This window comes from Nuphar pumila, chromosome 8 (assembly GCF_984573655.1).
Source record: "Nuphar pumila chromosome 8, dmNupPumi1.hap1.1, whole genome shotgun sequence".
NCBI lineage: Eukaryota > Viridiplantae > Streptophyta > Magnoliopsida > Nymphaeales > Nymphaeaceae > Nuphar > Nuphar pumila.
The window spans coordinates 26,242,536-26,258,574 of NC_143256.1; the positions used below are offsets into that span (position 1 = coordinate 26,242,536).

At 39.3% G+C, this 16,039-nt stretch overlaps 1 protein-coding gene across 1 annotated transcript in view; it reads left to right on the top strand.

Annotated features, from left to right (window-relative positions):
* Positions 1 to 16,039, top strand: part of LOC149829844 (protein STRUBBELIG-RECEPTOR FAMILY 8-like) — a 126,716-nt gene that overhangs the window by 72,699 nt on the left and 37,978 nt on the right. The window contains exons 14-15 of the mRNA XM_090016112.1: positions 5,730 to 5,869; positions 5,987 to 6,143. Of these exons, the coding sequence (XP_089872238.1) occupies positions 5,730 to 5,869; positions 5,987 to 6,143 (297 nt within the window). The remainder of the gene's footprint in view (positions 1 to 5,729; positions 5,870 to 5,986; positions 6,144 to 16,039) is intronic.

Sequence of the window (16,039 nt, forward strand, 5' to 3'; positions counted from 1 at the left end):
AAAAGGAATTGGCAAATGCCTTATATTCTCCAATATGTTCCAATTTGGAATCACATTTCGAAGTTTCAGCCATACTGAAGATATACTTCTGTTTCAGCAGAGATAAAAATCTAGACAAACTTCAATCAACACAGGGAATAGCGTGTGTTACACTCAGACATCAACCGATACGACAACCAGCAGCTGTTCACACACACAAAAACCTCGACAGTAAGAGACAGCAGCCCACAACAAGCGTATTTTCCGAGCACAACAGGGAATCAAGCCTGCAGTTTCCACGACAGTAGTGAACAACAGCCCACAAACATGAATAATAGTTCTAATTTTTTTTTTCAGCACAGCAGGGAATCACGACCAACATAACTATGCATATGCAGAAACTGAATCATAGAGGCTGCTCCCAGACATATATAGCTCGACAGTCATATCTCAATCACCAGCAACAACATAACAAGTGTGATTGCTGTTTCTCCCAAATAACAGAAAGTCACGACAGGAAATCACGAAAAAAAAACCACGACAAGAAGATTGCTGCTGTGCCCAAACATCAGGATATCACGACAATAAAACTTGGGAACAAAACATCACGGCAGGAAATCCAGGAAATCACGGCAATAAAGCTCGGCAACAGGGAATTAAAGCCACAAACTCGGCACTAGAGAATCATGGCAGAAACTCACGGCAGGGATATCACGGCAACAGGGAATCACGGCAACAGGGAATCACGGCAACGGGGAATCACGGCAAGAAAAAACAGAAAACGAGAAGCACGCATCCACGACCAGCAGCACGCATCCTGTTCCCTTAGATTTGATGACAGATCTGGGCCATGACCTTGGTTAAATCCTAGATCTGTTATCAGATCTTACACAGAAAAATAAACAGCTAACCTGGAAAAAAATTTCGTTGGTGTAGATTAATCGTAGTTTGATCACGATCGATGCTTTGATACCATGTAGAGAGATGCACCGAACCCTAGGTAGAGAGAGAGAGAGAGAGAGAGAGAGAGAGAGAGAGAGAGAGAGAGAGAGAGAGACGGGTGCACAGGAAGAGAAACTCGTTAATTCACATTAGGACTGCTCTCTATGTTAAATAGAAAGAGGCCAAAAAAATAAATTACATCTAAGTCCCTTATTAAATAAAAATTTCAAATAACCTTCAAACTAAGAAGATTTAAACTTAAACCACCTATTCTCAACATCTATAATGGACTTTATCTTGTTCAAGTATTCCATAATAGACATGCTGCCTTTTCTGAGGAGTTGGAATTCACACTTGAGAAACAAGACGGGCTTCAGATATCTGAGAATAAGTTTGTGTCAATCTGTTCCAGAATTCCATTGTTGTACAATCATTTGGAATAGCAATCAGTACCTCTTGTGATAAGGTGGAAGTGATATAAGCAATTAATGCTTGATCTTTCTTCATCCAGAAAACATATTCTGAATTTCGAACAATCTTGGAAGATGCAACCCCTTGTGCATCCTTTTCTTCCTTTGTAATAAATTCTGGTGGAGTTGAAATTGATCCATCCAGATGACCAAAGAGATCTTGACTTTTAATAAAATGGACGATTTGTCTCTTCCAATTCAGAAATTTTGTGTTATTCAATTTTTCAGAAACAAGTTGACCAAGGAAGTTTGATGACAATCCGGATTGATTTGAAGAGGAATCCATGATCACTGAAAGAAAATACAAGATCAGAATACTCAAAGAAGAAAAGAGAAAGGATGATTGATCGAATACTAGCGTTATGTGACTCTTAAGATTCCAAAACCAAATAGAATAGATGGGAGTGAAAAAGAACAGTCCTGAATGCCAAATAACGATCAAGAATCGTATTTCAGATGAAAGCAGATTTAAGAGAGATGATACGATAAAGCAAATTCAAGATAATCATATTTCAAAAGTGAATACGATCCAGACTTCAGTATCAAGAAACAAACTGATATCCAATAAAGATTGATTGAAGAAAAACAAGAGGAATCGAGAAAAATATCTGAGAAGATAGTTTAAGAAGGGATATTTCTTGACTGTAATTAGAAGATGATCTCTATGGTCATACCTTTTGGAGACAACGTCAAACTCTAGATCCAACTTGGCTTTGATACCATGTTAGATTCTGAAATATCACCAAAACTGATCAACAAGAGGAAGAAGAAGACATAGGGTTTAGGGGCTGAATTAGATCACGTATTTTTTTTACACCATACGTGACTTAATTTCCTTTACTTATACATAAGATTCAATGATTTAATGGACATAATAGTCCTACAACATAAAACAATATTACAAGCATGTCCCAATAACACAACGTCAATCACACAATATATATCTTGGATTTGGATAAGATCCAAACTGATCCAACCCGTTGGCACTATACTTTAATAAAAACCATATAGAACTACAAACTCGAAGGTCATCTAGAGTATCAAAACCTCCCCCAAAATTTGTATCTTATGATTTTTTTTTACCTAAGTACCAAACCTACATTGCATTAATACTTCTACGCCCATAGATTTCAAGCCCGAAAAATGCATAAAATGTAAAACTTTTCTTTTTGAATCATCAGCGAAAGCTTTCTTAGCTTTTGGTCAAAACCTTGGGCGGGTTACATTCCATACAACGATGATTATACTCTATGTCACAGGGATTCGGCTAGCAGGGTGCTGCACCCGCGTCGACGCGATTCGACGCGGGTGCGGGTGCGGCACCGGGTGCGGTCAACCCGATCCTAGGTGCGTTGACCGCACCCAGGATCATTTAGGTCCATTTTATTTTTTGGATTTTTTTTTTTAAAATTTGCCCAAATGGGCTACAATTTTTTTTTTTAAAAAAAATATGCTGACAGCAGTTGTCTGTCAGCTGCAGCAGCTGCTGTCTGTCAGCTGCTGACAGCTGTGAAATTTGGAAAAACCCGTCGACCCCCTTTATTTATATATATATATATATATATATATATATATATATATATATATATATATATATATATATTTACATTTTTGCCCCTGCCGCACCCCCGCACCCGGGTTTTTTGGAAGTGCCGAATCCCCGCACCCTCACCCGCACCCGCGCCCGCACCCATGTGACGTAGATTATACTAAATTAAGAACACAGATAACGTGACTTATTCAAAATATTTCAATTCCAAATAAAACAAGTATTACAAAACTAAAACCATAAAAACATGTATCTGAATTCAGTTCCCGAAAAAGGAAAATGATTGACTCTCAAAATTACCGCAACATCCCGCATCCGCTCTGCTCAGCTACTCAGTACCTAAAATGTTTTTAGTAGGGGTCAGAACATCCCTCAACATGAATAAAAATAACTGAACATATATACATAGAATCAAGTATACATGTAACAATATTGTTTTCACATATATACATAGAATCAAGTATACATGTAACAATATTGTTTTCGTACACACCAAATAAACAACAATTATCATTGTATAAAAATACTTTTCCAACTACAATTATGAGACTATGCAATCATTCACATATTTATAACACAATCAAGCAGTTTCCTTATTTAGAACATGATATCAAACACATATCCTATTTATAAATCATAATCATGCATGTACAGTTAAATAATGCATGTACTTACCATTACGAGTTGATCACCTCTTTCATGCATGGGGGGCTTTAATCTCTTTTATTTAGGTACACTTTTGTTTCTCTTTCACAATATTTTGTGGGTACTAACATAGACAATACTCGGATTAGAGGCCCGACCCAGGAGGTACATTCAGTCAATTTGTATCTTATTACCCTGGCCTTGCTTCTCTTCTCCTATTCTCCGATGAGGGGCGATCCAGTCGAGAGAGAAACCCCAACACTTGCAACTTGATATATCAAAATCTCACTCATGAGTTGCTTACCTAACACCCTGCGGTTGCAATGGTAGTCATATCCCCTATCTCCATAGCTGAAGAAAGCAACCTTCTGTGCTTATACAATATCCCACGGAGTCGAAACTCGAAAGTACCACTTACTCTTAAGCCCAATATTCTTTATATACGTGCTAAAACATTATTTACTTATTACTGATTCCAGAAGCACATATAATTTCAATTAACCCATCATAGAGTTATTGGCCACCACTTTGGGGCACTTAACATATATCAGTTCAGTTGACCATACATAAGGTCGCGAGCCACCATCCAGGCTCGAACATTCACTTGATTTTATATCAACAAAATCTGTTGTATATCATGATACAATTTATCATTTTATATCATTATGCATCACATACAAACATTATATCATGCAACCAATATAAGCATCATGTATCTTATATCAAGAGAAATTATTGAATGTCTCATTTCATGCATTTTTCAACAATAAACATTAGCATCTTATTTAGTTTCATACATTGCACATTTCTAATATCATGCGAGACATATTTTCATATTATACATTGCATATCTTAATATCGTGCTATAGCATATCATTCATTCGGATTATACACTAGTATATCATTCATTCACATAATTTCAATATCATTCATTAGCATTGCACATTTTTAATATCATGCGAGACATATTTTCATATTATACATTGCATATCTTATTATCATGCTATAGCATATCATTCATTCGGATTATACACTAATATATCATTCATTCACATAATTTCAATATCATACATTAGCATGCATTCACGTCTTTTCATTATCACGTATGCACATCAAAGCTTGTAATACAGGTTGAAACCCCGTAATATAGGTTGATAGCTCGTAATACAAGTTGAAGCTCGTAATACAGGTTAAAAATTTATAATACAGGTTGAAAGCTTGTAATACAGGTTGAAAGCTCATAATACAGTTTGAAAGTTCATAATACATGTTTAAAAACTCATAATACAGGTTAAAAGCCCATAATACTGGTTGAAAACTCATAATATAGGTTGAAAGCTCATATCCATATGAAGTCTCGTAAACATATGCAAGCATCTTCAATAGCTCGGAAACACACAAAATCTTATACTGGCATTAACTACGTACAGGAAATCTATAAGTGCATAACAAAAAAACATAAGTGTGGCAAAATCTGAGAGCTTCCTTATAAACATATTCTTTTTGAAAGCGTTCATATAAAAAAATGCAGAATACAAACACATATTCTATTCGTAAATGACGCAACACAAATCAATTTTGCAAATCGATAAACGTACTTAAATTCCTAGCATGAAAAGATTATTGCACTTGCAACCCAAATCTACATATATATGCTAAGTCGAAAGTAAACCTACCTCGTAAAGAACCACAAAATAGGTTTATACACAAAACCCACTCAATGTGCACATAAGGAACACTCACAAATACAGAAATATTATTTTATTTAAGAGGAATCCATGCAAGAAGCATTACCAATGAGAGGGGTTTCACCCAAGAATTGGGAGGTCCAACGGCTCTAAATAGAGCCATTGAACCTCTCCCAACGACTCTTTTGTTGACTAGTTCAAACTTAAGTTAAAATTGAGCTAACTAACCTAACCTAGTTACTAACCTAGTTATATATATACATATATGTATACATATGTATATATGTGCATAATACATATACATATGTATTTAGTATTTACACTATGTATATTTACATTTTTAACAATTTCAATGTAAAAAACATAATTTTGTTGTCAAATCACGAAAGTGTAATGTATGGCGGGCCATTGATTTTTTAAGCTCTTAAAAAGTCTACTTGCACGTGTATATAACAGGTTTCAACACAGATGCTTGACTCGTTTGGCTACAGTTCTCCTGAATTTGCCATGTCTGGAACTTACACTGTAAAGAGTGATGTCTACAGCTTTGGAGTTGTCATGTTAGAACTGTTGACTGGGAGGAAGCCACTGGACAGGTTTCCATCTATAGTTCTTGCAAGGCCCAGAAATTTCTACTTTGGATTAGTTGTTTGCTCCTTATCAAATTAGAACTCTTTCTTTTTGTTTCTGATTCCCAAATTTTGGTTTTGAAGTTCAAGGCAAAGATCAGAGCAGTCCCTTGTGAGATGGGCTATCCCACAGCTTCATGATATTGATGCATTGGCAAAGATGGTTGATCCGGCTCTCAAAGGAATGTATCCTGCAAAGTCTCTTTCACGGTTTGCTGACATCATTGCCATCTGTGTTCAGGTACCGTAGGGCATCTTTTCTCCTGTGAAAATTACTTGCTGTAAGCTACTTGAAATCAGTGAAATTATAAAAGAGAAAATACTGGTCATACTTTGTCAAACTATAGGATGGAGGAGAAAATGAAATATTTCCTACAATCTAGTACATTTTGAAGTGGTAACTCTTGAAAGTTGCAAGAATCTATAGTTTCAATGACATGATCCATCTCTCTAAGCATTCTTTGTGGGCGAAAAAGATAAAGAACCTTTGAGATTTCCAAGCTTAACAACTTTTGGATGATCTAGAAGGATGAGTTCTTCTGCCAAATCAATCAATGCACTTTGTGTTTATCATGCATTATAATCTCTGAGTTTATTGTTGGAAATTATAGATCTATTTCAAAATGTATGACTCTTGGTAATGGCTAGAATTCAGTTAAGGAGGATCAAACCACAACTAAGGATGGGCACCAAGTAGAGCAGTTGTAGAATGTGTTCGAGTTGTTTCAATGACATGATCCATCTGTAAACACCCCAAATTTTTACTCACCTCCCCGACAGTTCCACCAAGCATCATCATCCAGCCTCTGAAATCGCTGGAGAGCAAAATGGTCATTTTCTGAGCTCGGACCTTGCAAAAGTCTAAATTTCATCTGAAACTCTCAAAATTTCTCTATTTTTAGCTCAGATGTGCAAAATTTTATTTCTGACAGGAGACAGACATCTCCAAGTCTTGATTCAAGATTGCATTTCATAAGACATGACATTGCATATCATTGCATGAGCATTTCAAATCACTGCACTGCACAGCATGTCATTTCGAGGTCCAGAACTCTTGATTTCAAAATCTTCATTCCAGATTAGAATTTCAACTCTTTTCAAAATTGATTTCAAAACCCTGGGTCTTCAAAATTATCAATTTTTCCCATTTTACCCCCAGGACTCTGAATTTCAAAATATTTCCTCAGGAAAACCATCTGGATAGTTTTCAATATGAATTTCAGTCACTTCACATCAGATTTTGCCCTTTTTGACAATTTCAAATATCTTTCTTTTATAAAATCGCCCTACAAGGGCAAACTCTTTTCAAAATTCCTGTTTTGCCCGTTAGTCCAGATTTTATGAAAATTCCAAAAAGAAGTTGTTGTTTTATCCTTATTTCAATAAAGAAGCAATGTGGGACCCACACTGAGGTGGTGTCACACAAGCTCCCCTTTTGAAAATTTGAATTTTGAAAAAAACCAAAAATATATGAGCCTTGTCCCCTGGATTGGCGCCACTTGTCTTTTCTCTCTCCTCCCATTTCCATGCCAAGTGTCAGTGTGGGGCTACCTTCAGAAGCCGCCACATGTCATCCCAATTGTCTGCCATGTGTCACCCTATCCATCCTGCGCCATGTGTCATTTCAAAGACTACCAGGAGATGCCAAGTGTCATAGGTTGTCCTGTCTAGAAAAAGTGGAGTTTGTCTCTTCTGAGGTGGCGCCATCTAGAGTGTCTCCTGCAGGGGACACGTGTCAACCCCTCCTTCCTTCTAGAAAAGTAGCCTGACACATGTCTCTTCCTACTTTTCTCAGAAAAGTAGGAGACATGTGTCACTTCTGAATTCCTACAAAAAAGGTAGGCTTGTCTCCTCTGAGGTGGCGCCATCTGGAATGTCTCCTGCAGAGGACATGTGGCAAGCTCTCATTTCCTCAGAAAAAGCAAGTGCCATGTGTCATTTCCTGCTTTCTTCAGAAAAACTAGAATTCAAAAGTTCAAATCTCCTCATAGGTGGCGCAGATCCTGAACTCCTACCTTTTTCATCATGTCTGAGATGGCGCCACATGGCTTGGCCCTCCTTTTCTCCCCTCTGCCACGTGTCATTCTCTGCTTCTTTCAGAAAAAGCAGGTGACACATGTCCCCTTCTACCTCCTTCAGAAAAAGTAAAGGACACATGTCTTCTCCCTACTTCTTTCAGAAAAGTAGATGACACATGTCATCTCCAGCTTCCTTTAGAAAAAGTAGAAGACACATGTCACTCCCTGCTTTTCTCAGAAAAGCAAGTGACACATGTCACCCTTTGCTCTTCTCAGAAAAAGCAAGGGACACGTGTCATTCTCTGCTTTCTTCAGAAAAAGCAAGTGACACATGTCACTTTCTGCCTCCTTTAGAGAAAGCTAGAATTCAAATATTCAAACTCCAGACTGAGGTGGCGCAAATCCTGAACTTCACCTTTTCAATTTTGTCTGAGATGGTGCCACGTGTCCCTTTTCCTCCCTCTTGCCACATGGCATCGTAGGAGCCACTCTGAGGAAATGCCACATGTCAGCCTCTCCTTTCCTGCAGAAAAGTAGAATTTGAATTCTTCTGAGGTGGCACAATCTGCTTCCTCCACTCCTATCCCTCTGACACATGTCAAGCACCTCCAGAGATGGCGCCACATGGCATGCTCCTACTGCTTTCAACTTTACACCTCAGAACACCTTTTGAGGTGGCACCAATCCAGAGTCCCACTTGGCTTCAAAATTTTATTTTTATTTTATTTTTAATAAAAGTAGCCACATGAGGTGGCGCCACCTGAGGGCTCCCTGCAGAAGACAAATTCGAATTTCAAACCCCTCAGATGACACCCCCTGAGATGGCGCCACATGGAGGGCTCAGATCCAGCCTGTTTGAATTTCAAAAATTTTCAGAAAAATTATAAAAACAAGGGTTCACGCCCAGCCTAAAGGGGAGATCATTTTTTAGCTCTGGTGAACTTGGAAAATCCGACCTAGCCTTCCTAGAATCAGATTTTGAACTGTGGAAATCGTGCCCCCTTTGGCGCATTGAAGAAGGTGGAGTAGAGCTCGTGCTGTGGCCAATTCAATTCCAACAGAGGTCGATTTTGGTGGACCATCCGAAGCTCGGAGCGAAGGACGAAGGAAGCTCGTGATAGCTGACCCCTTTCAGGAGCTCCTACGCTGCGTAACGAAGCAAGGTGCACTTCTTTTCCCCTTGATGTGATGCTATAATCCGAATCGGGAGTCGTTTGAAGAAAGAGCTCATCCGAGGGATGGATTGAGCTATTCTCATAAAACGACATACATAAAAATGTGTCATTATGCTTCCTTGATGATTTTAACATGCATGTAGTTAGCTAGGTTTAATTTGCATTTTATTTCATTCATTTAGCATATTTCATGAATTAATTAGGATTAATTTAGCCTTTATTTCAATTCTGCTTATTTTCAGTAGGTCTCTGTTTTTGTCAGTCAGTCCACACGTCATTTCATGCATTTATTTTTTATTAAAAATCCCAAAAAAATCACGGAATGCGACCCTAGGTGTCCCTGAAATTTTGCCAAAAATTCGGAGCCATTTGAATTTGTTTACTGCGGTAAACATCCAAAATGGTAAGTCGGGTTTTGTAACCCGGGATGCGTTTTGAAAACCATTTGCCGACTTGTAAAATCGAGTTCTCCCTCCTGGGAGATCCGATTTTCGATCCGAAAAATGCCCTGAACTCGGGAGAATGTCTAGTTTTTAATATGATTTTTTCAGATTTTTCTGATTTTTTTTTATGACTGACAAAAATCCGAGAGTTCGGGACACGTGTCAGAGCCTAATTTGGGCCTCTGAGATCTTGGATCGACTTAGGGCTATGGTTTCTCTTTGTGTGTTGCTTCAAATCCGAAACTGTAAAAAGTGAAAGTGGTGTCCGAGATGTCCTCTGTTTGAATCTAAAAGCCTGTAAATTTTAGAACAGTGTTGAACCCTGCTTCGGATTTTTCTTGTCAGTCCCCTGTTTTGCTACATTTGTCTGGTCTGTTAGTTTAGACAGAAATAGTTATATTTTTATCTATGTTTCCGTTGATCAAATGCCAAAGTCATAAACATGAAAGTTGTTCATGTAGGTGTCGTGCATGACTCTGATTAATTTCACAAATTTCCATGGCCGTTTTATATTTTTTTGGCATTTTACAATCGATCAGGGTGATTTTTACCTCTGTCAGAATTAATTCCCTGTTTCTGAATTCACTATGGCTCAAATCCCGAGGCTATAAAAACCAAAAATGTTTCATTTCGGGTCTTTTAGCAGTCTGCAAAATATCAGAAGTTTCCATGGTGTAAATCTTGCATTATCATATTAGGCATTGCATTTGGTTCGGATCCATAGGCAAAATCCATCATTTTAGGACTTCCTTTAAATTTTAGCATTTAAATCATATCATTTCGTGAATTTTAGCATTCTAGGTTGTTTATCAGAGTGTTTAGATGCTTCATACCGAATTTGGTGCAATTTGGAATCCATTTGAGGTTCGGATCATCCATAATACCAAAACAGGGTCCCGCAGGACCCAGATCCAAGCGAAAAACAAGCGAAAATCGCTATTTTTGATAAATTGCCAAATACCAAATTCTGATTTTACAGTCCTAATGTGTTTAGAAGCATGTCATATTGCATTTCATCATCATTGAATTCAATTTGAATTTCGAAATCCCAATTTTACTAAGTTTTCCTTCAAAAAACCCTGATTTTAAAGGTGTAACTTTAATTTTAGGGGTATTTTGGTCATTTTGACCCCAATTCCGAATTTCAAACTGTTTTCCACTGAATTTCTTGCATTTTCATCATTTCAAATATCAAGGAAGCATGAGAATAGGGTTTATATCCAATTAAGTCCAATAATTTCATAATATTATTGGAAAATCTTGGAAAAACCCACATATTTGAGCTAACTTTATTTCAAGCTTGGCAGGGACATTCCAAAGAAGGAGCTGAAGTCTGCAAATTTCTTTTATTTCCTTTATTTAGTGATGTAATAATGTAAATTTTGGAATAAGAGATTTAATTTCCTGCTTAGACTAGGATGCATGTCATATAGTTTGAATTTATGCAATATCCTGATTATATGATTCATGCATTTTATTTCAAAAGCACCATGGATGTTCACGAATGGCACGTGCACCAACTCTTAGGGAGTTGATGGACTCGGTGGGATCCATATTTACGGCCCTAGTCGGAATATGGACGAGACCCAGATCCATCATCTTTCTACTAGTCACATTGAGCCTACACTCTTAGGCTATCTTAAAAATGCACATCATATTTCCAAAGTTTTCAAAATCATGTGCATCAAATCAACTAAATTCTGAGCATATTCATGGCCACAGTCAGGATATGTGAAGGATTTATCTTGACTTAATGCACATTTTCCCAACAAATCTCTTAGAAAATCTTTTCAAAGTGCATTCATTCACTCATATCATTTGCATCATGAAATCATTGATTTTCTCAAGATTTTCTCAAGAAAACTTCATTCTCAAGAAATCGATTTCTCAAGAAATTCTAAGGATTTTTCAAAATTGGTTTTTCCAAGACAAGTTTTTCCACAGTTTTCCCAGGAAAATGATATTTTCTTAAGATATTCAAAAGAGTTTTCCAATCTTTCTTCAAGATCCAAAATCGATTTCCGAGTATTTCAAAAAGGTAAAATTCCCAGGATTTCGATTCCCCAAGTTTTGAATTTCCTTCTCCAATGAGCTTTCCTATGAATTTCCATCATTTTCCTAAGAAAACTCTCAAAGTCCAAGTTTTCCTAAGAAGTGTTTCCCTTTTCAAAAGGTTCATCTTCTCTCAAGAATCACTTCCATTTTCCCAAGATTTTCAACTATTTCTGAATTTTCTCACAACTTTATGAACTTTCTCATGATTTCAAAGACACCTTTCATCTGATTTTCCTGAGAAATTGACTTTCACCTTTTTCCTGAGGGATTCTTTCCAACTCCAAATGTTTTTCTAAGCATACATCATGTTTTCCCAAGCTGCATTTTCCAAAATCTCATGGCACATGCCTGAATTCTTTGTGCATTTAGGATAGAACATAATTCTGATGATTTAACCAAGTCAAGCACAATTTTGGTCCTTGGTTCGATTACCCCTCTTAAAGGCGGCAGGAACGGTCGAACCTCGTACCGACAGGTCGAGCCCCATCCCATGGATTTTCCCGCAATTTTCAAAAACGGAGGCGAGTATTTCAAAACAATTTCCAAAATCCGGTCAAAGTTTGAAGCGCGAAAGCGTTTTTCCTCTTTTTCTCTTCCGCAAGGAAGGGGAAGACGGGAGAAAAATTTCGCGACGATAACAGGTTTCGCGACCGTGATGGGACCTGTCCTTGTCTGACCTAAATTATGCTTGATTTAGTTCAACTATCAAAATTATGTTCATAAAATGTCAGCTCTTTTACTTTCAATATCATGTGAGCCTAGGAGCCTAGATTCTGACCCAGCTGACATTGAATGCATATAGCTTAGGCATGGTTTGGTAGGACCATATTGAGGAGATATTTTCATGCTCACATAGACTTAGGTCTAAATACAATCCTCCTCGATTTAGGATCTGAATGCAAACAATGTATGCTTCTTCAAAGATTTTCAAAAGTCTATCTCTCTAGGACTTAGAGCCCTCTATTTCTTGCATGTGATCATTTTTTCAAAACCTCAATTACCTATCATTACCCGGTCTTCACGTTGCTGGGCTCTCTTCCAGAACCATAGTTCGGGACAGAGCCTCACAACTGGGCCAACTATTTGGGTTAACCCCCCCTACCACGTACCACGGGCCACAGTCCGAAGTATATCGGTAGGCGCTCAAGGATGTTGGAAAACCTTACCTTAGAACCGGAGTTGAAATTCTATGCCACGTACCTCGGATTTCGGTTCGGGTATATCGGCATAACTGGATTGGACAAAGATGATCTGAACTTAGAGTTAGGATTAAGGTCCTACAGCTATTTTCAAATTGATGCATCTAGAGTCAGCCTTTTAGGGAGTGCTGTATGCGCATAAATGTTTGTGCAGGATGTGATTGTATGTGTGTTATTTCCTCAATTCTTTATATTTTCCAATATTTTTCAACTCATTAGGTCCTTTTCAAAATATCCTTATTTTCCACAAGGTCTTTTTTTCTCAAACCCTGGATGATTTTCTCAAATATCCCATTTCTTTCAAAACTCCAGGTGATTTTCCACTCTCTCTTTCTACTGGATCTCGAATTTCCAGCTGCATTTTATCCTGCCTGCAAAATTTTTTCAAAAATTTCCACATTTTCCTAAGTCTCATTCTGAGTCTTTCTCTGCTTTCAGTTCGATGGCATCCAGTCAAGTCGATCCTATCTTTCCTGAAGGTCACATCTCCTTCGAGGTGCGACAAGGTCGTCCTGAACATCGAGCTCTTAGCACCGGAACTTTCATTCCCCGGTGGTATTATTCCTGGTTAAAGAGCTTTTCCCGAATGTTCCCGGACCATTTGAGCGCGTGCGGATTAGAGCTGGCATCAGCAGTCGGAAAGCAGACCGTCAATGGCAACCTGATCCATGCAATGGCGGAGCGATGGAATCCTCGGACGTGTACCTTCTGGTTCCCGTGGGGAGAGATGACCGTTTTAATGGATGAATTTTCAGAAATCATGGGATTACCGGAACCAGCTGGTCGACCAAGCGACCCATTAGAGCATCAATTCCTTATCAATGTCAAGGGTTTGGACCCCCGAGACTCCTTAGCCCGTATGACAGACCGTCGATCTTGGCCCCTGATCCAGTTAGAAGGAGATGAATATGTTGACCTACTTGAGTTGTACCGTCAGTACGGAACCTTCGTCGAAGTCAGCTCGCTATCAAGAACAGCCAAAGAAAAGATTCAGAATGCAATGGTTCTATGCACTGTAGGACTGTCCCTTTTCCCAGATGGACAGAACTACATGGACATCAGGATAATCCAGCTTATGAGGAGATGGGGAAGTCGGCAAACCAATCGCCTCTCCATAGCCATGGCAGCGCTCGCCTTCCTTTATCGAGGTCCGACTCGATTCTCACTTGGAGAGTCAATTTTAGTTGAAGGATGCATCTACGCACTTTAGTCCTGGTTTTTCCAGCACATTCCAGCCCGAGCAAGTTCTTTCAGATACAATGGTCAAGAACTCCTTCCAGTGGCGCAGTACCGGTCTATGATCAACAACATTCAAGAGGATGACGTTGTTTGGGACTATTTTGATCGGCAAATATCTCTTCCCAGATATACCTACGCTTATGGCAAGCGGTTCAAGTTGCTGGGACCATTCTTCTGCACTTATTATCAACCAGAGAGATGTGTTCGGCAGTTCTCCCAAAGGCAGCAGTACGTCGAAGCCTGCTTGTTATCAGGAGCTATGGCAGAGTTCGATCTCACCTCCGCACAATGGTCCGGGGCATATCATTCTGCCCGCTACGGCTGGGATTCCTTTGTCTCTCTTAAAATCTTTCCAGGTCCTAGAGTGTCTGCCGACTATCGTGAATGGTGGCAAATTGTTTGTCCTTCACCTCTTTGTCAAGATCAATAAAATCTTATTCTTCTCATTTTAAATAAAATCCTCTTTCTTTCTATTATGGTTTGACGACCTCGCCTAGGTAACAAGGCATATTTTCGTTGTTTATTTCTTTTGCAGAAGGAATGACAACACAATTGTCGTGATTCCCACGACGACTCAGTCCCTAGTAATGGGACATCTTTTCCAAATTGTCTACCATATTTTCAGCAAATATTTCTTCCAAAAGCTAATTCCCTCAAAATCTAATCAGGTCTTTTGCCCTGCAGAGAGCATCCATATCATTTGATGGTTGAGACAAGATCAGGCAAAAGAACCACAGCATCCCAGTACTCGTCAGCCTCGGAAGAAGAGATGAGTTCCCCTCGATCTGAGAAGAGTCGAGAGCAGCAGCAAGAAGACGATGGCATAGACCCTCAAATTTATGCCATGTTCTTAAAAATGATGAATAAGATGATGAATGAGCAGCCCGGGACCAGCTCAGAAAGGAACCCATTCAGAGAAAGGTTCCATGGTCACAGGGGTAAGAAGGCTCCCAAGAAGCGGATCCAGCTAGAAGAGATTTCAGATGAATCAGATTCCACTGAAAGCACAGATGAAGAATATGAGGTGCCTCCGGCATTTGAGAAGCGCGGCCAAAGTAAAAGCCGCAGATCAAAGAGCAGAGATAAAGAAGAACCGCTGCAAGCGCAATTCAGGGAAATGGCCAGAGTGGTCAAGGATCTGCAAGCCCGCGCCAAGGGCAAGAAAGTCTTCACCAGTGAGGACTTCTATGACGGCTTAGAAGGGGATGATGATCTGGAAAATCTCCCCCGAAAATTCATCAAATTCGATGGTTCTGGCGACCCAAAAGCTCATCTCGCCACCTTCTTCGCAGAATGCTCGAGGTTCAGAAGGGATAACCGAGCATTGTTTCTATGCTTCCCCCGCAGCTTGGAAGGAGTTGCCGCCAAATGGTATGCTGAGCATATCAACCCCATCGAGCTCAAGGAGTTCGATAAAGTTGTAAATCTCTTTATTGAACGCTTCTTGTTCAACACAGAAGCGCTGCCTACATTAAGTCATCTCTGCAATTTGAGGCAGAATGAGAATGAAAAAGCACGGGACTTCATTCACAGATGGAGATCAGCCTGTAATAAGATGAGAGATCCTATCTCGGAAAGGCATGCATTGTCCCTAATCCTCAACAATTTCTCGCAGCCGTTAAGAGGATTAATCTCCACAGCGCCGTCCAGGACCTTCATTGAGCTGACTGAACGAGCCGAATGGCTCGAGCTGAGTGTGGAAAATGGAGTCTATGAAGGCTTCACCTTTTCCAAGAACAACCCCCATGGTGAGCAGAAGAAGAAAGCTCACTTCACTTATTCTACCAACAACAACAGCAAAGGCCGTAATCAGCACAAAGGGCAGAAGAAAGATTACTGCTACAGCTCAGGCAGTTCGAACAACAAGGATCAGAAAGCAAAGCCTGCTCCTCAGTTCAGCAAGCCTCCTCAGCAGGATCAAGGGCCGAAGCTGCGCGAGAAAACCAAACATGAAGGATGGAGCTACGACAAAAAATTTACTCCTCTTGACCAATCACTCGAGGATGTG